This window comes from Astatotilapia calliptera, chromosome 17 (assembly GCF_964374335.1).
Source record: "Astatotilapia calliptera chromosome 17, fAstCal68.1, whole genome shotgun sequence".
Classification (NCBI taxonomy): domain Eukaryota; kingdom Metazoa; phylum Chordata; class Actinopteri; order Cichliformes; family Cichlidae; genus Astatotilapia; species Astatotilapia calliptera.
In genome coordinates, this window is record NC_137438.1 from 24055429 (window position 1) to 24079792 (window position 24364).

At 41.3% G+C, this 24364-nt stretch overlaps 2 protein-coding genes across 3 annotated transcripts; one reads left to right on the plus strand and one right to left on the minus strand.

Annotated features, from left to right (window-relative positions):
- parpbp (PARP1 binding protein) lies at window positions 1-19485 on the plus strand. 2 transcript variants are annotated; one of them, XM_026147074.2, is made up of 11 exons: window positions 1-140; window positions 1680-1835; window positions 5030-5266; window positions 5393-5497; window positions 7890-8060; window positions 8178-8332; window positions 10818-11001; window positions 11153-11334; window positions 12466-12547; window positions 17906-18089; window positions 18659-19485. In XM_026147074.2, the coding sequence occupies exons 2-11, from the start codon at window positions 1686-1688 to the stop codon at window positions 18970-18972; spliced, it is 1764 nt and encodes a 587-aa protein (XP_026002859.2). In that variant the 5' UTR covers window positions 1-140; window positions 1680-1685; the 3' UTR covers window positions 18973-19485. The 2 variants fall into 2 exon arrangements, with proteins under 2 accessions (XP_026002859.2, XP_080147562.1); XM_080291436.1 differs by having other exon boundaries at window positions 5399-5497.
- pmch (pro-melanin-concentrating hormone) lies at window positions 19451-23567 on the minus strand. The gene is made up of 3 exons (XM_026147078.2): window positions 23270-23567; window positions 19715-19856; window positions 19451-19610 (listed from the first exon to the last, which is right to left on the minus strand). The coding sequence occupies exons 1-3, from the start codon at window positions 23498-23500 to the stop codon at window positions 19561-19563; spliced, it is 423 nt and encodes a 140-aa protein (XP_026002863.1). The 5' UTR covers window positions 23501-23567; the 3' UTR covers window positions 19451-19560.
- Window positions 23568-24364: the final 797 nt, after the last annotated feature.

Here is a 24364-nt window from a genome sequence, read left to right on the forward strand (position 1 = left end):
CGAAAAGAAAAATCTCACCCCCGCTATTTGCTGAGAGGTGATTGGACAAAAAGGAACAACGTCATCGGCAATTTAAAATTTCAAAACAGCTGCTTTGTGTCGTGACTGTGTGCTCTTGGAAGACTGCAGCAATTTAAGAGGTTTGCGTTGTTTAATCAGTCTTTTTTAATGTAAAGTGAATAAACGCTGTGTTGTATATATGTATGTAGTTGTAGATGTAAAATGTGGACACATTTTTGCTGTGAAATACTTACAAGTTATCGAAGGTGTTACATGCCACTGAGACCCTGTATGAAAATTAAGTCTTTAAATTAATTTCAGGTATGTCTTTCTGTATTTAAAGAACTATATGTATAAATTGGTTTTGAGGGTTTCTTTTTTTTTTTTGCCAGTGACTTTTTCCTTTCTTGAAGGAAGCAATCAGTAACTTAAGGCCTTCAAATTCCCCTCAAGATATTCTTCCTTCTCGCCTTTTCAAGGAAGCTCTGTCGACTAAGGTTGTTCTGTTGCTTTAGTCACTTTACATTTGACTGCCGCCTTTGACACAGTTATTCATAACATTATTTTTATCCGACTTGACCATGTCGTTGGTCTTAAAGGCACAGTTTTATCTTTAAAGAGAGGTCTTTTTCTGTTGCTATTGGGAAATACTCCCCCTATTTGTTGTGGTGTGCCACCGGGGTCTGTTTTGTGTCTGTTTTGGATCCAACTCTCTGCTTTTTTTTTTATACATGATACCTTTGGGATCCATTTTCAGGAAATACACATTCCCTTTCACTGTTATACTGATGACATCCAAATTTACTTCCCCTTGAAATTGTATGTCTCTGTCCCCCTTCACCTTCTGCTTAACTGCCTACATGATGTTAAAGAGTGGTTAAAACACAATTTTCTCGCCCTAAATGGAAATAGGACTGAAGTTATTGTTTTTGGAAGTCATGGCCCTTTTGGATAACTGATGCCCTTGGTCCTCTTGCTTGTCATCATTTCCACACTGTAAGAAATCTCGGCATGTTTTTAGATGGCTCTTTTAAATTAGAGAAGCAAGTGTCCACAGTTGTGAAATCGGTTTTTAATCAGTTACGTGAAATTGCGAAGCATCATCTTCCTCCTAAAGACCTAGAAAAATTTATTCATGCCTTCATCACCTCTAAACTGGACTACCGCAGTTTTCTCTATTTGGGTCGTCAACACTCATCTCTCCATTGCAGCAGCATTTTAGTCCAAATGTAGGTACACATCACTTCACATCACTTGCCATATGATATTCGTACTTCAGAATCTACACAGTCCTTCAAATCACACTTAAAACACATCTTTTATGTTGGCTTTTAAATCAAGTTCAGTTTAACATCAGGCTTGTTTTATGTTTTGTTCTCTATCTCTATCTATCTATCTATCTATCTATCTATCTATCTATCTATCTATCTATCTATCTATCTATCTATCTATCTATCTATCTATCTATCTATCTATCTATCTATCTATCTATACATACATGTATACATACATGTATACATACATGTATACATACATGTATACATACATGTATACATACATGTATACATACATGTATACATACATGTATACATATATGTGTATATGTATATATACGTATATAAAAAAAACTTTGTTGCATTTAAATGTGCGATAGAATTTTTTTGTTGCTTTTGTTTAAGGGAATAATGGAGGGTATAGGAGACCAACTCAAGCTGATGGTGAAAACCTTCAGGAGGGAGCGTCACCGGGTCTTACAGTCTGAGAGGACCACCATTCATGGAGCTGATGGCATGCTTATGGTGCTGCAGGTGGCCATGGCAGAAGTGAATAAAAAGGTAACCCTAACACCCTGAAAATACCACAGATTATTTGTATCTGTCCTCTCTCACCACCTCCATCAACCTCATCTGTGGCATTCCAGTTTCCCCCCTGCCTGCCAGCTCCATCTTTAGCAGCATCCTCTAATTTGCGCAGAGCTCAAAGGATATGAAAAGACAACACCAGGCACAGCCTGTAAGCCAGGCTGCCATCTGGCGAGTGATACAGGAGTATCAGCTGCCGAACTTCCAGGCGTCAGAGCAGTTTATCTCCTCAGGCTGTCATACTTCTGAATTCATCCTCTACACTCTACCACAAATAGTAGCTTTATTTTTATGTGCTTATTATTTATTAATTTGTGTATTTTTGTGAGCAACATAAGAGGCTGGTGTTGGATAATGATTGAAAACATGGAGATCTTAAATAACCCACCTTTCTGCACTCTTCCCTAACAGTCCCACTCAATCACAATCGTAGCATCTTTAACTCAGCTGCATCCAGCTGAGTGACTGTCTAAGCCACATGACATCTTCTAACCCTTCTCCTTATATTCTCATCCATCTCCTCCACCCTGCTGCTGCTTTGAACAGTTGACCACAAATATTCAAATTCATCTTCACCAACTCGTTCTCTGCTGTGCTCCTTTTTCTTTCACCTGCATGCACTTACTCTCAGTCTTACTGATTTGAACGCCTCTTCTCTAGATGAGATCTCCCATCAGCCTGCTCCTTATTTTCACAAGCCACAAAAGTCACGCTTTGACCCAAAGTACCAGTCGAAAGGTTTTCAGACTGCGTAGCTGATGGGCTTTTTTCATGATTGCATCATTTTTGCACAAATAATACACAACATGTATCTTGATTTCTTCCACAGCTTTGTTGTTAGACCACAAGGAATACACAGAAACTACAAAAAAAGATTGGATGTAAAATGCAGTTTAAAATAGGTTTATTAAAATGCTGCAACACCACCTCAAAGTTACTCAGTTTTAAGTAATACGGTTCTGGACTTGATTCATTTATTCATACACTTTAAAATACTTTTACTGATCTGATTCATATCTATAAAGGACAGGTCACACAGATGACCCTTGATGCAGTCTCACCTCTACCTTGAAACCACCTATCCCACCTCATTGCCCTCATGTGTGCCATTTGCTGCTACTTAGTTCCTCATGCAGTAACTCACCTCCTCCCTCGCCACATGCTTTGACTAAATCCACAAAGTCTCAATGGGTCTACGTCTGACTTTCAAAGTGCTCTTTCCTGGCACGAGACCCTACTGCCACTCGCAAATCATCACCTCCATTCTTAATCGAGCTTCCACTACACTTTCCCATAATTTCATGCTGTGGCTGATCAGCTTTATTCCTCTGTAGTTTGGTCCCTTTATGCTTAAAAATGCCTATATATATACAGATTTTAAAAAAAATCCATCTAAAAGTAAAGTTAAAGTAGCTGAAATGCAGCAATTCTGATAGCCCAAGGTTTTCTGAAGTTATCAAACTTTGTCTAATGGTAAACCAATAACTTGCATTTTAGGCCCTTTATTTAACAAAAGGGTCAGGCTATCCAGTAACACTGAGAAATCTTAGAGCCATTTTATAACAGGATATATCCGTCGCTGCACATATTAAACAAATATGTAAGACTGTTTTCTTTAATCTGCACAATATTTGTTAAAAATAGAAACATCCTGTCTCAGACTGACGCTGAAAAATTAGTTCATTTATTGTCAAAGGAGCTTGCAAAGAAAAGCATCTGGACTTCTTTAAGTTGCTTGAAGACATTTCACCTCTCATCCGAGAAGCTTCTTCAGTTCTAAGGTCAAATGGTGCAGAGTCCCAGATTTAAACCTAGTGGGAGTGTCCCCCCACAGAGGGACAAAAGGACCCCCTGATGAGCCAAGGTGTGAAATTGGGTGTGGGTCCCAATCAGCCAGGGTTTCAGGTGAGCTCATTGTGAAACCTGGCCCCACCTTATCATATGAATTCCTGAGGTCAGATGGCCCAGGATGTGAGTCAGGGGGTCCTTTTGTCCCTCTGTGGGGGGACACTCCCACTAGGTTTAAATCTGGGACTCTGCACCATTTGACCTTAGAACTGAAGAAGCTTCTCGGATGAGAGGTGAAACGTCTTCAAGCAACTTAAAGAAGTCCAGACGCTTTTCTTTGCAAGCTCCTTTGACTACGATGACCTGGATGACTGAGAACCTTCACAGACACAGTTCATTTATTTAGTACTTCCAGACTGGAGTGTTGTATTCCTTCAATCTCATGCAGAGCCTTCAGCTTTCAGGCCCCTCCACTATGGAACCAGTTCTCAGTTTGGGTTCAGGAGACGGGCTCTGTTTTAAGAATAGGCTTCAAACTCTTACTTTTGATAATGATTTGGTAAAGCATGGTTATGGCTGCATCAGGTGAACCTGAATCAGTTGTTAGTTGAGCTGGTGTAGGCTCAGGCTTGTGTGGGACTTCCCATGATGCACTCTGCTGCATGGCATTAACTTTTGTCTTCTCTTTTTCTTAATTTTTTTTCTGCCTCCCCAATTCATGGCAGATGGCTGCCCCTGTGTTAGCCTGGCTCAGCTGGAGTTTTCTTCCTGTTAAAAGGGAGTTCTTCCTTCCCACTGTCACAAATGCTTGCTTGCTTACAGGCAATCTCGTCTTTTTGGACGTTTCTGACACTTGCCAATATAAAGAGCTTTGAGTTGATTTATTGTGAGTTGGTGCTGGAAAATTAAAACTGAATTGAAACGTACTGTGACAGCAACCATGTTGTAAACCCAGCCTTTCACGCTTCACTCTCAGTCGCTCTGAGGATACTCTTTTTTTTTTTTTTTTTAAATGTTAATGTTTCTGGACTCATTTAGGATAAAGTTGAATTTTGAAGGTGAGGCAACTGATGAATTTCCTCTTTCGCAAAATGGAAAATAAATGGAATTAAGGAGGAAAAATATACAGTGTGTCTGTTATCCGGTGTCGTAAAAGCGAGGCTGTGTGAGCCCATTTCACATCATCATCACGGCATAGTTCAATTGAACCATCAGGCCGACTGTCATCACGTCTATAACTGATGACATTACTGCAGGTTTCCGGGTGAGACCACTCATGGCTTATTTTTGGACGGCTGCAGAAGGTCTCTTTGCTTTTGAACTGATTGTTTCCAGGCTGTTTGTAATTGCACATGCTGCTTTCTCTCTTCCTGTGACAGCATGGCGGAGAGTTCAAAGTGGCTCTGAGTGATGTCCTGATGGCCTGGAAACACTTATTGTTAGACAAACTTCACCTGCTGCCCCCCAGCCCTGCACGCCTGGAGAACTATGATCTCATTGTGGAGGCATACGAGTCGTTCCTGAAACGCTCCAACACCATCGACCTGATTGATCTCCTCTTCATGTACAAACAGCTGAGGCTGGTGGACTCTGATCCAGAGGAGCCTGTGAGCCTGGTGAGCTGGTTGAAATCAGGCTGATGATGTTGATTGTGGATGATCACACTGGCTACACAGTTGGAGATAAGGCCAATCTGTTTATCCCCTCTCTCTCTCTCTGCTTTTGTAAATTCTTTTGCCAAGATCCAGCTGTTTGAGTTCCTATCGGGCAACGTGGAAGTCCCAGAGTTGCCAGTTTCCTCAGTCCCGTCAACCCCATCTGGTAAAGGCAGGTCCTGCAGCTCACAGGTAGGCCCAACTGTGTTTTTTCTGCTTCAGTGAAAGGTGCAACTTGTTTCATAAACTCCCACAAGAAATCCTTTATTTCCACTTTGCCTTCTGCCTTTGAATATTGTGTTTTAGTAATATGAAATGCTTCTCTCCTGCAGGCAGTAATCCATGCTTTTGCTTTCCCAGCCTTCAGTGTAATTTCTGTCTGGAATCCATCCTGCTCTTATTGACAGGAGCTCTATATCACATCACTCAGATTTAAGGGTGCAATGTGAATTCAATTACCAGGCAGATGTTTAAAACACGACACAGGAGCTTCTGTAACACAGTCTCTTTGCTGGTCTCTTCTGCCTCTTGCAAATTTATGGGGTTTTAGAGAGGAGGCTTGCTGTGCTGATGTAATTTTTTACTGGAGCGATGCCAGCTGCTGTTTGTAGCCGTTTTACTCGGGAACTAAAGCTACTTTCCAGTTTGGGCATTTCAGACCGAAGGTTTTTACTGAAGTAAATGTTGTTGCTGGTTTGCTTAGCAGAAGTAAAAACAGACACGGAGAGATTATCTGCTGTTTTAATATAAATAGGGAAATAAAAATAATTTGCCGCTGTCTTGTCTGGTTCCAGTAACTTCCTGGAGTCTCTGCTTTGTTTGGCTGCAGAATGGCAAACTAATACAGCAGATAACTCTCCATCAAATCCGTACATTTTTGTTTCAGTGATATCTCTAGACCCTTACCCCTAAACTAGTCATGGGAGGTGGTCTATTCCTGTTGAAAGAGAGTTCTTTCTCCTCGTTGTTGCCAAAATCATGTTCATAGGAGACCATCTGGTTGTTGGGATTTTCTGTCTATCACCTTACAATATAACTGATGGATGGTTTGTTTGGTCTTAAAACAATAAAAATAAAAAAATAAAAAAAACTGAGGTACTAATATAAGTTTTTGTTTTATTTCATTTTGCGTTTAAAATATTTCCTCCAGGTAGGTTTTTTTTGTTTGTTTGTTTGTTTTGTTTTTTTCAGCTTTAGTTTTTAATGTTAATTGTAGCCTTTCTTCTTAAACTATTGTAAGGTCAAGACAGGGGAGAGATTTATAAACATGATACCTAGCTGCCATCTATGATGTGGTGATTAACACAGTCACCTTACACCTAGAACATCCCCAGTTTGAAACAATGAGGAGACACAACTCTATGTGGCTCTATCTGGTATGGTCACTAATTGGGGAAACAAGGGAGCTGAAGGTTTAACTGTATCTATTAGGTGCCTGGTTTATTGATCGGGCTTGTTTCCAGTCTCCTTGGCACCAGCAGTCAGTAACCTTTTGAGGTTATTTAATTCAAAGGAAAGGATAAATATACATTGTGTAGTTATGTCTTCCAACAAACTACACTTATAATCTATTATAAATGCATAGGAGCGGGTGTGCAGCCACTGTCTTCCACCACCATATTTAAATACAGTGGCCAAGAAGGACACCTCCCTTCTGACCAATTGAGAAAAGTATGAATATAATATGAAACAGTATTCATATTTGTTCCTACTGTACCTCTGTTGCTTTTCAATTCTGCTACCAAATCACTAGAATGCGCTGATTTTTCTCTCTTCAAATTGACCCAAACCCTTCCAATCTATTTGAAGTAGAAGTTGCAGGAAATGTACTTGAGGAAACAATGGTACTGAGTTGGCTAATCACAGTTGTTTGAGGAGGGTTGACACAATGTGTAGTTACATCATGAGTTTTTCATCTGAAAAATGAAAGTAAACAAAACCCAAAATTTCCAAAGTGCTGGTTAAGCACTTGCATTAATGCCATGACGTTAACTGTTCATCCATCCATTCGCTTCCGCTTATCCTTTTCAGGGTCGCGGGGGGCGCTGGAGCCTATCCCAGCTGTCATAGGGCGAAAGGCGGGGTGCACCCTGGACAGGTCGCCAGTCTGTCGCAGGGCCAACACACAGGGACAGACAACCATTCACACTCACATTCACTCGCACATTCACACCTAGTGACAATTTGGATTAATCAATTAACCTATCCCCACAAGCTGCATGTCTTTGGACGGTGGGAGGAAGCCGTAGTACCCGGAGAGAACCCACGCAAACACGGGGAGAACATGCAAACTCCACACAGAAAGACCCCGGCCTGATGGTGGAATTGAACTCAGGACCTTCTTGCTGTGCAGCAACAGTGCTAACCACCGTGCCACTGTGCTGCACTGTTCATTAACTGTTCATTAGCCTTTGAATGCCATAATACCAATGAGAGGATGCAACCAAAAATGCATCTCAAACACGTTACCCAGTTTAAGATTTAATAGACTTTCTGTTAGTTTCCCTTATAATCTTGGGGAACCGTTGACAGTTTATTAAAATGTAAAAATCTTTGGTCTTGTGTGTTTTCTATTTGTCTGTAGGTGAAAATGGCTGTGAGACGCGTTTTCTGCTCCTATCTGAATTTGCTGGTAAACACCAAGAACGACATTGCCATGGCGCTAATCCTCGACGTTCCCAGTCGCACTCTTGGACGACAGGCGTTTACTGACATCAAGCATGCTGCGCACAACAGCAACACTTCTCTGTTCTTGGTAAGAACACCCCCAGTCATTATGTGCTCAAGTAAATGAGAGTAATCCTCTCTGGTGCAACATCTGGGTCGTTCTCATGCTTTTGCTTTTTTTTTTTTTTTTTTTTTTTTTTTGCAGGCCGTGACGTCTTTTGTTAGGGCTCTCCAGCTTGGAGGGAAGGGCTATGCTCCAGCTGAATCTGACCCACTGAGAAAGCATGTCAAAGGCCTGTCTGACTTTGTCCAGTTTGTAGACAACCTGGAAGAAATACTGGGGGAGATCCCCGACCCAAGGTACACAGAACTGTTTGATCCAGGCTTCCACTTGCTCTCTGTCTTGCTGCTTAGTTTGACATACGCCTCCACCGTAGAGACAGAACTAAATGTAAATGTTGGGAAGTTGAGATGCACTCTATCACCTGAACTGGAAATTCTTTGTTTTCTAAAGAATTGAAGTCAAATTGCAATAGAAGTTATAAATACATCAGGCATCACTTAGATTTTCAACAACAGAAAAAACAAAATTGTTCGCTTTTTTTTTCTCAACCATATAACTTTTTTTTCAATTTTTTTTTTAACTTGTAGCTAGCAGCTTCGCTTAGTTTCACATAATATCTAAATACCAACAGAACACGCTACTCTAGCTTTATCAAAACGCTGGAGTCTGAATAACATAGTTTTTAGTGCCTCTTAACCTATAAATTATCACACATTGGCTATCATCTCACACAAGATGAATAATGTTTCCTACTTTATGTTTACAGCTTGTAAGCTTAGCATAAGCATCTGCTTAGTTTAATGTTAATTACATTGTGAGGCTAGCTATATCACTTCATGTCATTCACACATATATAGTATATTTTTATGTAAGTAGCAGTTAATTAATAGTCTTCTTAATCAACATATTAACAACAAATGTTTTTGAAATCTAAATCTTTTGTACAAAGTGGGCATTGAAGTAAATGGGGTTTTTTTTTTTTTTTGTTGTTGTTGTTGTTTTTTTTGTCAAAAAGCTGTCTTTAATTATTTTTTCAGGTAATCATTTCTAGAACACCTTAAAAATCATGTAAAAGAATCTGTCATTTTTTCCTAGTTTACTGTAACACACATACTGTTGCGTGTTACTGTGTTAATGTTTAAGCATGACTAAAAATGTTTGAATCATGCAATATAAGTAACAGATTTCTTTACTTTTATTGACCTGAGGGAACCCCGAAAAGGTTTTCAGTTTCAGATAAATACCTAATAATTTCAAATTGTTCTACAGTATTTAATAACTTGTGCTTTTATAGTACACACACATGTATTTCATATCCAGAGTCATCCTAAGCTGATGAGGAGAATGCAGAGATTCCAAGAAAAGCTGAGCACCTGGCGGCAGCTGAAGTCAAGCACAGTGAAACTTGTGATTTATAATTGGATTGGATTTTTCTTTGAATTTCTCCACTTCAGTTCAGGTTAAATCCCGCTTCCTTTCTGGAGGAGCTGACTCAGTTCTTGTGAATTCAAGGATTTGGCAGTGCGCTGCTACGACTGGTGGGAATATTTGTAGCAGGGCGGATCAGACTGTGCTGAAATCACACCTGTGATCATAAAATCCACCTGTCCCCCCACTGCTTCTTATTATTTCCTCCCAAATCCCTGTAATGACTCCCATCTAAGCATGATAACATTTGGATTGCTAAAGCATGTTCATCTTTGCTACATCAAAGCCCATCTTTGTTAAATAACTTGTTCCCCGTGTGTTTGCTTCGCTCACTTTGATGAACTATCATCAAACCTAGAGCTCCACAGATCACTCTCTATACTGTTACAGATTATTTTAGATGTCAAAGCATCTGGCACCACAACAGAAGTGGCTATCACAAATAATTTAGCAGTTCAATCATGTGAGCTTTGAGCTGAAGCTGCAGAAGGAGCCTTTTGTAAGCAGTCCCAGTAGCAACGGCGGATTCGCTCGAGCCATAACAACACATGATGTTTGTGCAGTGCCGTGTTCAACTCTCGCTGCTCTTCTGAGGGTTCTCAGTTCACGCGGGTCGTTGAGAACTCCCGTCTGATGAGATGCTGATGAGCATGGCCAACGTGTCTTTCAGCAGGCAGTGCCTTTACGCTCTCAGTGGAGTACCGTATTTCCTCATACAAACACCTTCTGTGGCGAGTTCAGGGCCCCTTGTTCAGCGAACATCTGTTTTCCCAAATGATTCTGTTACTGAGGCGCGCTCGCTCCCTCGCATCAGAGCCGGGTCAGGTTTGGACCACCGCCTCGCCACCAAAACATTTTGGTGCACTTGACTGTTTGAAACTTACATAAATGATATGTTGCTATGATTTTTGGACATACTGTGGAGACAAACACGGATCAACACCCCCCCTCCCAACTGCGACATAAAGAGGAAAATCAGACCGGAGTGCAGTGACCATGTAACTGTTATAACTGTTAACATTGGCAAAACTCTGCTATAGTGAAATAAAGCTCTACTGGATGTTAATGCTGAAACAATTACTCTGAGCCCTGAAATTCAGTGTCCAATTAATTGAAAGTGAAGAAGCAGTATATCTTTTAAAGACATTCAGACTAAAGCCCCGGCTTTTCTGCGAGAGCGTTATTCATGCTGGCAAATGTTGGCTGAACTCTTGAAGACTGTTTACTCCATCCAGATGAAAACCACTGTGTGTCCCGCATAAGAAAGAATCTGCTCCTTTCCAAAGTTATTCAGCGTTTCTTCTCTTCCTGTAGCTCATTTCTTGTTCCCTTGTCACTTTGTTGACTTCCCAGTGTATGTGGAGCCAGGCTGGTGACCGCCATCAGGGCGGTGTTGGTGAAGGGTCGCAGCAGCGGAGATGCCGTGTACGCTGCTGCTGAGGAGACTGCACAGGAGCTAAAGGAGAGGATCTGCCAGCTACACCAGATCCAGAAGCAGTCTGCTAATGGAAGCGGGACAGGGATAAGTCCTGCAAGGGTAATGTATAACCTCTGCTTTCAGCCAGCTGGCTCCACTCTGGGCTTTTCCTTCTCGCCACAAGTCCATACATTGAACCCACTTCATGTTTCACTGTCTGTTCACCATCTGGCAGAGCTGTGACTGTAGTTATGTTGGTCTTCACCCCCAGCCAAAAGTGTATGCAGTCAATCACGCTACAGCATACGGAGGTCGTGACACTGTGAAGGTGCTGATGGCGCTGCTGGATGAAGAAGCCCTGACTCCTCCGTGTCAAAGCAAAGCCGACCTGCTGTCCGAGGATCAGCCCGTCCTCGGTGGAGCAGAGGGGACCTGCGTCCTCACGCTGTTCAGGTTGGTTCCTGTTAATTCTGCAGTTCACTCAAAATCTGATATCTGCATTTTCAGTTGGTTAAAATAAATATTAAGGCTACATTTGGCAAAATTAAGAATTAAAGCAGGCCTGACTTACTGCATTATGTGATGACCTCTAGAAGAAAGGTTATAATAGTAAAATAAAAGTAAATTTAGGGGAGTTTGACTAATAGTGGGTTTTAAGGTCAACCAAAAATTGCTTTTAAAGAAGTGAAACAAAAATACAATATCAATTTATCTAGTTTTAATTTTTAATATTTGATTGTCTTATCCAAATATTAGATTTCTAGTGGTGCAGTACCCAAATTTCATGAAGTGACTGTTACCATTTCCTTCAGTGCCATGTGCAAACACAGTAAAGAGCGCTTACATTATATAACACTGTAATAGAGCAAAATCACTACTTTGTATTTATTAATTTTTCTATGTTAAACTGGAACTTCATCGTGTTCACAGCCTCGTCGGATTAATTCGAGTTAAATGAGCTTGTAGTTTACTGTCTGCCTTAATATGATGGGCAAGTTCTTGAAAGATGTTGCTGGTCTTCTTATAATATTTTGTATGGGTTATTGATCCCAAGAGTCCAAATATGTGAGTTTCTTTCCAAAGCAATACCATCACTTGAGTTCTTTTTCCTCAGTTCTTTGTCAGTGACACAATAATGCCAAAGGAGAGAATAATTATATTTGTGATTAGTTTGTTGCAGTAAACTCTGAATCTGAGTCTGAAACCAGTAAAGACTTTTTTCACTACCACAGGGTTCAGTGAGAGTGGGAATCCCCCTGAAATATAAAATAGGCCAACATGGATCTGTGCGACTTTCCTCTGAAACCATATGGAGGAAAATCCTCCCACATCACAATGGAACAATTTATCTGCTCTGAAATAAAAATAATACAGCCACTGGTTGTGTTTGTGGCTACAGGGGCGGGTGACACTGTACGGCTAATGCTAGTGAAAACATCTTTACATGGTGAGAGTTTTAAAGGGAGAACGTTGTTTGAAGAAATAGCAGGCAGATTTCTCGGTTACTGTGGCCATGTAAGCTTGTAGCTTTTTTAATTTATTGAAAAATTTTCTTTGCTTCTCGCTGTGGCTCTCTCTCCTCAGATCCCCTGAAGTGTCTACTGGATGTTCTCCAGAACCCCTAAAGAACAGAGTCCAGAGCCGACTAGACCTGCTCAAACCCAAGGTAACGTGGGCCCCTTTGTCCAAGAGCCCCAAATCCTAAATATGAACCTCTCCAAACTGAATCAGATGTCCAAACATTGAAAATAATGTCTTTATATCCTGTAATTTCTTCCTGGTTTTATATTATTTATTTGCTTAGCTGAAGCTCTCATCTTAACTGACTTCCACTCTTCCCGTTTGCACAGCTGGGTTTTAGCTTAGTGTTGGTTCGAGCGTGCTGAAAAAGTTATGTATGGGGCATTCAAACCAGTAACCTGTTAACAGTGCCTGTTTTCTTGGAAAATCCTCTTTTCTGGCACCTACCTAGCATCACTAAAATTTACAAAAATTTTTATCCCGTATAAACTGAAACGGGTCAGTGAGACCATAAATTCACAAGGAAAGTGTTTAGAGACTTTGGCAAAGGGCAGTTGTCCCACAGAATGTCCCATCTGAAGTCTTTTATGGCGATAAGAGTCGAATTTGAGTGTTTACGTTAAATGTTTCTCTGGTTCACTCGCTTCAGTCACACAAGCATTACATTATGACCACCTGCCTAATATTGCGTTGGCCCCTTTTTGCTGCCAAAACGGCCCTGAACTGTCAAGGTATGGACTCCACTAGACTCCTGAAGGTGTGCTCTGGTATCTAGCATGGATGGCAAGATGTTGTACGTTAGCTGTTAACTACAGATCCTTTAAGTCCTGTAAGTTGGATCAGGTGGTGGGGGAGGACGCTGGACAGACCCGGTGCACCTAAACGCGTAGTGACGGTGTGCTGGGAACGTCTAGCAGAGGCCCCAGTCCATGAGATCTTCAACGCACACCTCCGGCAGAGCTTCATTGCATTCCGAGGCAGAGTGGGGACATTGAGTCTGAATGGACCATGTTCAGCATCTCCATTGCCGAAGCTGCTGCATTGAGCTGCGGCCGCAAGGTGGTGTGTGTGTCATGGTGGTAACCCCCGAACCAAATGGTGGACACCAGAGGTGAAGGGAGCCACCAGGCTCAAGAAGGAGTCCTATCGGGCTTGGTTAGCCTGTGGGACTTCGGAGGCAGCTGACAGGTACCGACAGGCCAAGCGGAATGCAGCTCGGACAGTGGCTGAAGCAAAAACTCGGGTGTGGGAGGAGTTCGGAGAGGCCATGGAAAAAGACTTTCGGACTGCCTCGAAGAGATTCTGGCAAACTGTCAGGCGTCTCAGGAGGGGAAAGCGGTGCTCTACCTGCACTGTGTATAGTGCTGGCGGAGCGCTGCTGACTTCGACTGAGAAAATTGTCAGGTGGTGGAAGGAGTACTTCGAGGACTTCCTTAATCCCACTGACACGTCTTCCGAGGAGGAAGCAGAGTCTGGGGATGAGGGGAATGACCCGCCAATTTCCGGGGGCGAGGTCAGTAAGGCAGTTAAACAACTCCTTGGTGGCAGAGCCCCTGGTGTGGATGAGGTCCGCCCAGAGTTCCTGAAGGCTCTGGACGTTGTAGGGCTGTTCTGGTTGACACGGCTCTACAATGCTGCGTGGAGATCAGGGGCAGTACCTGTGGACTGGCAGACCGGGGTGGTGGTCCCCATCTTTAAGAAGGGGGACCAGAGGGTGTGTTCCAACTACAGGGGGATCACACTCCTCAGCCTCCCTGGGAACGTCTATGCCAGGGTGCTGGAAAGGAGAGTTCGTCCGCTAGTCGAACCTCGGATACAGGAGGAACAATGCGGTTTTTGTCCTGATTCGCGGAACACTGGACCAGCTCTTTATCCTCTCCAGGATACTTGAGGGTGCATGGGAGTTTGCCCAACCAGTCTACATGTGTTTTGTGGACTTGGAGAAGGCATTCGACCGTGTCCCTCGGGGTGTCCTGTGGGAGGTGCGCCGGGAGTATGGGGTGTCTGGCCCATTGCTACGGGCCATTCGATCACTATACAACTGTTGCAAGAGCTTGGTTCACACGCCGGTTCGATCCCCGGGCTCTCTGTCCTGATTGTTGTGTCCTTGGGCAAGACACTTTACCTACCGCCTACTGGCGTTGGCCAGAGGGGCCGATGGCGCGATATGGCAGCCTCACTTCTGTCAGTCTGCCCCAGGGCAGCTGTGGCTACAACTGTAGCTGCCTCCACCAGTGTGTGAATGTGAGAGTGAATGAATAGTAGCATTGTAAAGCGCTTTGGGTGCCTTGAAAAGCGCTATATAAATCCAATCCATTATTATTATTATTATTATTATTATTATTATTATTATTATTATTATTATTATTATTATTGCCGGCAATAAGTCTGACTCATTCCCGGTGGGTGATGGGCTCCGCCAGGGCTGCCCTTTGTCACAGATTCTGTTCATAATTTTTATGGACAGGATTTCTAGGTGCAGCCAAGTGGCGGAGGGCTTTCACTTCGGTGGCCTCAGAATCTCATCTCTGCTTTTCGTGGATGATGTGGTTCTGTTGGCTTCATCGGGTGATGGCCTCCAGCTCGCACTGGAACGGTTCGCAGCCGAGTGTGAAGCAGCGAGAATGAGGATCAGCACCTCCAAATCTGAGGCCATGGTTCTCAACCGGAAAAGGGTGGATTGCCCACTCCGGGTCAGGGATGAGTTCCTTCCCCAAGTAGAGGAGTTCAAGTATCTCGAGGTCTTGTTCGCCAGTGATGAGAGATGCAGATGCTGCACCAGTCTGTCTTGGTGAAGAGAGAGCTGAGTGTAAAAGCAAAGCTCTCAATTTACCGGTCGATCTACGTCCCTACCCTCACCTATGGCCACGAGCTGTGGGTAGTGACTGAAAGAACGAGATTGTGGATACAAGCGGCAGAAATGAGCTGGTCTCTCCCTTAGAGATAGGACACTTTACATCTTAAATTCTAGTGTGTTGTTTGTCCTTCTTTCTGGTCTCAATTAGGGCTGCACCTCCATGAGCCTGATTCGGCCTGAGGTTTCTTCCTGTCAAAAGGGAGTTTTTCCTTCCCACTGTGGCCAAAGTGCTTGCTCATAGGGAATCAAGATTGTTGGTGGTTTTCTGTTTTGTTTGTATTATTGTCTTTCCCTTAAAATATTGCTTTATATTTTAAGGGTAAAGAGTGTGACTGTTGTTATGAGTTACACTGAATGAAATGTAATACTTGGATCAAATTGCTAAGATATGCTATTTTCTGAAACTGAAAATTAATTGTAGCAACAAAAAAAAGACAACTTATTTCTCAGAATATACCGGTAATGCCATTTTATTTTTCTTGTGGTGGTAAGAGGTATTTTTAGGGTAGTGCTGCTGCATCACCCAGCTCTAGATTGCAAGCTATTATCCTTTAAGCAAACATGAAGTGTGAAGCACTTATTAGAAGATGTATGCTAGACACATTTTGTGAAATAGCTCCTTTATTTGATTGTGCTACCAGATGTCATTTTAGCTCCCCACAATCTGGCTGCCTTCCTGTTTGAGTGCGCTGTAATGGTCCCTGGGCAGCTCACCGCTTCCTGAACTCGGTGAGCGGAAGCTTTCTGCATCAATTTCACTTTGAAGATGCCATATCAGTCGCGTAACTCGACTAGCAAGGGAAACTTGAAAGGTTATTGTTTCCTGTTGTCTGCTAAATGACTTTATCCTAGACTTCTCCAGCGGTTTCATCATGCACTGACGTCAACCGGCACACACAGAGATGGACAGATTTAGTTTCTGCTTTTGGGTTGTTTCCAGGTCTTTTTCTTTTCTTTTCCTCCTCTTTCTTCCTTCCACTATTACCACAGATGATCAAAACATTGAAAAACACGAGAAAAACTCCTGCTTCCTCTGTGACACAAGTAACGATGTTCAAATGAGGTGCATTCACCTTTAGCTATATATTCATTTTATTTTATATATAGCTCTGGTTCCGCTGCACCTGCTACTGCTTTGTTCTCACTTCTACAAAAGCAGATGTCAGAACACAAAGCTGCAGAAATGGCTTGCACCTGCTTTTTAAAATGCTATCAGGAATGTCTCGGTCAGGTGTCGGGTCAGACGTAGGTTATTTCAGGACAGTTGTGTTCGGAGGAATGAGGGCTATGTGACCACAAGGTGCCATGTCAGGCTTCCACCTGTTGTAATTGGATTAGTTGTTCTCTGTGGGTCATAGTTTGGCCGTGCAGCTCTTCCATCCCCTTCCATCTTCTTTAGGTTTTATTAGCATGCAACCAGTAGCTCCGTTACTGAAGTGTGCCTCGGTGCTGGGGTTTCTGTTGTTTTAGGTCCTCTTTAAAGAAGTTCTTTTGAGAAGCACAAAGGCTTTGATCCCCTTTGTGCTCCGCGGACCCACCAAGCTTTGCTCTCTCACATTTCTTCTCCTTACTGTGGCCCATTGGCCTGAAGGGTGAAATCCCTGGATTGTGATAATCCCAAGCAGGCGTACATCAAACAGTGGATGAAAAGCTGTGGATCTGTGTGTGCCCCTGGGCTGGGATTGTAGGCTTCAATATCATTCACTTTGTTATAGAAACTTGGCTGTTGGGATTTTTGTTTTGTTTTTTTGTTTTTTAAAGGATGTGGTAATTGATAGGAGCAATGCACAGTATATCAGTTGGCTAGAAAAGAAAATCTCATCTTTCTCATTTCTGGGATTTCAGCAACATATTAAAACTTTTAGTTGTTCAAAAAACCCCAACATAAAACATGCTTTAAAAGCCAGGAATCTTATCCCCTAATTAAAAACCATACCCTTTTATTGTTTTTGTTATTGAAAGATCTGAGCAACTATTGGATGGATTACAATGACCTAATAATGGTAATTGATGCTAATGACTTTCGTGATCCGCATACTTTTCACACATTGTGTTTTTTCTGGCTCTGAGTCACGTTTTTCGGGGCTACTTCAGACGTAAGCATGACTGTTTTGTGGTACCTTATTTGACAGAAATTGACGCATTTTCTTGATGATAAAAAGAAAAGTCTATTACACTTGAGTACATGAAACCCCACTCAACAAAAGTGGTTTAAAAAAATAAAACTTTATTGCAGCGCTGGTAATTTTCCTTTAGCTCCAGAGAAAACCTCTTTGAGATGTGCCAAAAATTCTTCTGATTTAACACCACAGAAGTTGTGCTTTCTGTGAAATGTCTTGACTGCCGTTGGTTGGATTTCCACGAATTTTAGTGCAGATATGCATGTTCCCTTTTAGGTTTGGCCTATAATACATTTGATTACAATATCAGAGCAAGGAAAGAAAGTAGTTTGTGTACTTCAGTGCTAATTAGCAGATCCAGCTGCTGAAACCCGCTGAGCAGGAGTGGAAAAGTACTTAAAAGGGTCTTTGTTTCAAAACGCCAAAAGAAAGAGCCAGAAAAATCTCGGCCACCTGCCCTCAGTTGTTGATACTGATCACCAGTCGCCATATCAGCTGGATTTCAGTTGTTTTGCATTTATTCCAGGTCCGAGAGAGAGTCATCCGATCCCAGTTCGCCTGCACTTACAATGACGAAGAGCTCCCTCTCAACCGTGTGCTGGACTTCCCGAGCACTAGCCAGGTTCCCACTTGCGTGCACCCACCCAAAGCTAAAACCACCACATCTGTGAATGATGGGTGCAGCTCTGATGTGGAAGACTCAACAAAAGGTAAAAGTTTATGTTATTTTTCTTTACAAGCTACACCCCCTACCCCACCACCATCTTTTATTTTTTTGTACTCAGCAACATGTCAAATGTCAGAACAAGACGTGCTGCATTTTATCTGCTGGAACAGACTTCTGTTTCCTCTGACGGCACACAGCTGGATCGAGGCCCAGGCTCACCTTCTCAGCTCCGGCCTTGGAGCCTTCTCAGTCCCAGTTGTGGGACTGGTACTTACAACTTGCTGTTAAATTAATTCCCATTCTATAAAACCTCCTCACCCCCACATCTGTCGTAAAAAAACAAAACACACACACACACAGTCTTGTACAGACTTTTTGCCCATTTCCCCCTTCTGCTTTTTGTTCCGTGGGAATTCAGGCTCTGCTCCATCAGGTTAACATGACAAATGTTGAAATTCAGGTTCAGAGAATAAACACACAGCCTGCTTCAACTAGCAGCTAACGTAAGCAATTTCGTCACAACATTTTTCCCTTTCCCCCCTACCAACTTGTCACACTTACTTTTGCTTTTTAATTATTTATTTCATTTTTGTTTTTCTTTTACATTTGCAGCCAAGTCCTCTGAATGTACAAATAAGGCACGGGGTGAGATACAGCGGGGGGCTGCTCTCGAGCAAAGAAGTGGAAATGCCCCAAAACAAGGTGCAAGCCTGGTTAATGGAAAGGGAACTGGCTTTCAGATGCAAAGCAGGGGTAACAAGAGAAAGCAGCTGGACCAACACGGTGGATCTGAAAATGAGCCTCCGGAGAAGAAACAGCCAACTCGCACATCAGTCAAAATGCCTGGCAAAAATGGCAGCAAGGCCTTGAGTAAGAAGAAGCTCATAGCTGGACAAGGGAAGCTGACCAGTTTCTTCAGAGTCTAACCAGTGTTTGCACTAACGATGACACAATAAGGACTTTTCTATCAGATATTTATATGAAGCAGCTGAAGCTTGTGTACTACGAGTATACTCCAGCTTGGGCTGCCATTTAGAATCATTTGTCATCTTGTTTAACCTCGAGTATTTTATATATACACACACGGTAAAATATCACGTGATCTTTAGTGACTTAGTGATTGCTGTTAAGAGTTAAATATTTTTATGCTAAGCTACACTGAGGCTTCGTATGAAATGTGCACAACAGTGTTATTTAACTCTTTCTGAAAATGTCACTAAAATGTCCAACATTGTTAGGCGAAAAGCAAGCTGGTCATTGCACTTTATCACTAATCAATTTTAAAATGAGTCTAATAACGCCTTCTTGGAAATAAAATGTATATCGTCACTGCTAGTATGTAAATTTTACCTTTCAATTATTTTCAAGATTCTACCATTTACATCCACTCTTTAAACACACAGCTTGCAATTGTTAATAAACTTTTATTTTGTTTTCCATGTTTGTCTGCTTTATTTCCTACAAGTAAATTAATCTTCTTATACCATACAGGAGGAAACATTCATTGACGTCGCTCATGCTTCCCAGCAGGGCCGGTACACTCTTCCAATCATACATCGCAGCACTAGGTTAGGAAAGGAAACCACATAGAGCAGTTGAGTTTATATGGCATTTTTTTTTTTTTTTTAAGTTTATTTTCCAAGAAATGCTGGTTTTCCATATGCTTACCGTCAAGGTCGGTATCTCTGCGATCTATCTTCACGCTGTACTCGGCAGGAGTGTGGCTCAGGCTTCGATCTGCGAGGAGAGGAAGGCTCCGAGTGAAGGCCGGGTTCAGCCCTCGAACACTGTGCCCTTTCAGCCTTGCATCCTGAAAAACATCATATTGATCAGTGATTACATGTGACACCCGGAGCCCACACACACACATTCCCGTACTGTAGGATGTGAACTCTGGATGGTCAGGTTGCAGGAACAGCTTTTAAAGATTATCCTTTTTACTTGTAGTACAGGTGTTGGATCTGCTTTTACCAGCTGATCCAAGCCACAAGAACCCCAAATGGAAGAAATGTGTTCCCTCATTTTTTACTATATCACAGTGGCCCGTTTTCTTCCACAGCTCCGGTTCGCCCAGATGTCTTTGTCTCCATCATGGCTGCCTGTTTCCCATTACCACAGAGATAACCACCCTGTTCATAACACACAAGACGCAGTCTGCAGATAAACCTTTTACACATCGTAGCTAAACATTTGGGGGAAACACTGATATATCGTCATTCTTCCCACTGAGAGTCCAATAAATCTTTATAGGCTTGTGATCATTTGACCTTTTCGCTTAATAGTATTTCCCAGTTTTCCAGCGTTGCCGTAAAATATTTTTATAGATTTATGTGAAGTATTGACTTAACAGTAGAAGCGAGGACGGTGGCCAATTGAAAGGGGTCAAGTATTCAGTCACAGGATGGAGATAATGTGCTCTTTGTTGTTGAACTATGGTTAGCTGAGGTTGTTATGAAAAAAAATCTCATACAATGAAGATTTATGAGGCATGACCGTCACTGGCAGAACAGTGTTAGGCTGAATGACAGTGGATAGTTTGCTGTTAAGTTAATTTGATCCAAAAAAGAATCAAAATCGCTGGTTATAATTTTCTTTAAGCACTAATTATAGTGCTTACCCTAGGGGTGTCAAACATAAGGCCTGGGCGCCAGAATATATCCAGCCCACTGTGAATGAATGAAAACGTTATATTTTCTATTTACAGGACAGTCTGTGCAATGAACTTCCATAACTTTTTTTTTGTCATTTTACACATTTAGCACAGTTTCACAGGTCCACTCTACTTTATATCAAAGTGGGCTCGGTATGTGGCCCCCAATGTCAAGTGAGCTTGACATCCCTGTTCAGGAGAGTGTAAGACTATGTTTAGGTGGGGATTCGAAGCAGGGTTGGTCTTTGGTTAAATAGCCTTTTAGTATTGTGAAAAGTGGACCTTTAATTGTTTTTTCCATATTTTCTGTGGGTGTTTGTAAAAAAATAAAATAAAATAAAAATGAGGGGCAGCAATCAAAAGAAAGCTAGCTTAAACAGTTGGGGAAAAGGGCTGCAATGGATGTACGTAGTATGTACATGGGTATTTTGGCCTTTTGTCAACAACGAAAATTTAGATTTTTTTCTTGCAACATCAATGGTGTGGAACTTTACCTCCTTTTCTAATGTCAGACAGTGTAGTGCATTGTTATTTATTGACTTTTGACTGGCCAACTTTTCTTCTCGGTTAGTGTTATATGCCTACCTCTTGCTTTTCCATATTCTTGACAGACCTTGAGGTAATATTTTTCATTTTCATTTCAAAGGAGCTATTCCCTTGTGTGGATATAGCCTCACGTGCACAGCTTTTTAAGCAGTATTTTGAACTGTGAGCAACTCTAGTCAACTTCAAGAATAAAAATGAACTATACCTAATAATAATAATAGTACGTTATATTTGAGGGCGCCTTTCTAATACCCAAGGTCACCTTACAAAGAGAAGAAAATATCAATTCATTATTTCCAAACCAAAAATCAGCATATATCAGTCTCTTGTCCATAGATTCACTCAGAAATACTGTCTCAGATGAACATAAAACAACACTGATTTTGCAATATTAGTAATTACATTCCAGGAAGAGTGTGTTTTTGTTACAAGCTCCTTTGTTTTGTGGGGACTTTTGGGAAAATTAGAATCCTTTATGGGAACAGTGTGGAAGCAGGGGTGTCAAACTTTTTTTTTTTTTTAATAGGACAGGGGGAAAGAATGAAAGAAAGAGGGGGAGAGGAAGAAAGAAAACCAAAGGGGAGAAGAGACGGTCAGAAGGGGGGGAAGAGAGAAAAAAAAAACAAACAAAAAAAAACTCCTGGGTCACCTGTATGGAGAGAAAGAAAAACAAAAAAAAACAGGGGAGACAGCAAACAACAAAGAGCAACATAATGAAAAAAAAAAAAAAGCACCATCACAATAAACTAGCTAGTCATAGATATCAGTAGTTACTAAATAATAAACGATATTGTGCAGCACGCAAGATAGACAGCACACAGTGTGCTTTGAGGCAGCAGCCAAGAAATATATATATATATATATATATATATATATATATATATATATATATATATATATATATATATATACATACATATATATATATATATATATATATATATATATATATATATATATATATATATATATATAGTGAGAGAGAGATAAGATTTTAAGTTTTAAAGCATTTCTTATTCAACAGGGCCACCTGTACAGGCTTTTATTCTACATCAAAGTACTTGACAATTACCTACACAGTTATAGTTTTATATAAGTTTTTTCATAATCCAATATAAAAATTTCTGGATATTTTTTACAAGAATTAATGAACGCTTTCTCCTTTATAATTACAGAACAGTCTGGTAATTTTAGCTACCAGAACTTTTGCTGTAATTTTACACATTTATTTTTTACAATACAAGCACAAAGAGTCAGGCTGCCACAACAGCTTTTATTTTCCATGTAGAAAAACTAAGACGTGTAGTTGAAATTGCACTTCTTTTCCTTAAATTAAGGTATCTCGGGCATAAAACATGTAGTTAAAACTATATGAAATTTCACTGGTCTCCCCCACTTCAGATCAAACTGGACTGTATTTGGCCCACACTGTAAAATTAGTTTGTTACTTCAAAGGCGCATGGACATCTGCTCAGGTTTAAGTTCCAGCAACACTTGTACTACAAAGAACTACTTTAATACTTCTTAATAAGAGTTACTGGACCTTCAACCAATTCAGAATCCTTTATAACATAACCATAATGACTGACACCTGATTATTATCAGGATCAGCGTAGTAAAAATTATTGTATATATTGTATATTGAGTACAATTCAAATATATTACTGTAAGAAAAATGTTCTTTCTTCAGTTTAAATCAATTTTGTTTATATAGTGCAAAATCCCTTCAAGGCATTATATACTTTATATTCAAAGGCATAGACCCCTACAATAATACAATCAAACGAACCCCTTTGAAGCCAAGCAGTTGACAACAATGAGGAGGAAAAACACTCTTTTCATACAGAAAGAAGCCTCCAGTAGAACCAGGTTCTGGGAGGGGCAGCCATCCGCCCACACCATTTGGGGTTCAGGGGAAAAGGAAAAGAAATGGGAGATCTTGTCTCCACTGTGCGATAACAATAAAGGCTAAAAAGTCGCAACAAAAAGGAATAACGTTAATGCATGATGAAAGTTGCAACACTTACCGAGATGATGATTGTTGGGTTCCCATCTTCATCCCTGATTCGGCGCTGCCTGAACACCGGTGGGATCACAGCGGGCTCAGAGATCGACTCGTCACCCAGTATCAAACCCAGGCTGTCTTCTTCTGTTGTACCATCCTCTGCATTAGTTGCAGGCATGGCTACGGTGACTGAGTGGCTGCTCAGCTCAGTGAAAAGCAGCAGAGTTAAGAAGACAGAGTAGACAGAGATCATGGTATCTACAATGTTTATTTCTTAAGACTTTCGCCAGTTGAGCCTTGCCTTAACAACTGGTATGATTGGACTTTAAGCTGCTTTATATATTGAGGGAGAGAGCATTTTGCTGCCAGCTCACAATTGTTTAATGTACAAAATCATCATCATGTCTCCCACAGGGACACATCAACGTATAAGATCAAAGGTCACAGGAGATGTGGTATAAGTCCATTAACAGGGAAGCAAAAGGTGACAAACTTCATTTAGTACATTTAAAGATTTGGCGAATTAAGGTTATTAAAGATGGGGAAACATGGTGTGCTATAATTTTAACCACATTAAAGAACTCGGGGAAAGAAGGCTCATAGAGGGTCAAAGGGTAGGAACTGATTCAAATCTGTCCCTTCAAAATCCGCATGTTGAAATTAACCCAGCAGGTGATAAGATGGAGACTTGCTGCAGTAAGAAACACAACTCACACAGGGAGTCTTTCAGAGGTATCAGTGACTTAACAAGATCCCCATCAACAAGGTGCTGTCGCCTCCAGACTCAGGTAAAAAGGCACCTACTTAGATTATTTGTCTGGTATCGCCAATCACTATTATACCTTCTTGCCAAGACTTTGAATAGAAGAAGTCTGTTAGTTGAACTTGGCTCAAAGACGGAAAATAGGCTGAAATGGCTAGCATATTCTGTTTGATGAAAACAAAAGTCATGTCAGCTTATCTAAAAGTCACAAATTTAACAATATATCTCTTTTGTAAATTCTGGAGGAGGGGTTCATCTTATTTATAAGGAGACTAAACCCACAGGTTGCTTGTGCAAGCTCTTATTACAAGTTTTATTTAAAGTTATGTTTTTGTGGCCTCGTTAACTGGTGCG

Bases quoted from the DNA above. Each gene is read 5' to 3' on its own strand.
- pmch (XM_026147078.2), bottom strand. From the start codon at position 23,500: ATGATCTCTGTCTACTCTGTCTTCTTAACTCTGCTGCTTTTCACTGAG. The intron at 19,857-23,269 runs GTAAGTGTTGCA...GATGTTTTTCAG, and splicing joins ACCCAACAATCATCATCTCG to GATGCAAGGCTGAAAGGGCA. The intron at 19,611-19,714 runs GTAAGCATATGG...TTCCTAACCTAG, and splicing joins CAGAGATACCGACCTTGACG to TGCTGCGATGTATGATTGGA.
- parpbp (XM_026147074.2), top strand. From the start codon at position 1,686: ATGGAGGGTATAGGAGACCAACTCAAGCTGATGGTGAAAACCTTCAGG. The intron at 8,061-8,177 runs GTAAGAACACCC...TTTTTTTTGCAG, and splicing joins GCAACACTTCTCTGTTCTTG to GCCGTGACGTCTTTTGTTAG. The intron at 12,548-17,905 runs GTAACGTGGGCC...CATTTATTCCAG, and splicing joins TAGACCTGCTCAAACCCAAG to GTCCGAGAGAGAGTCATCCG.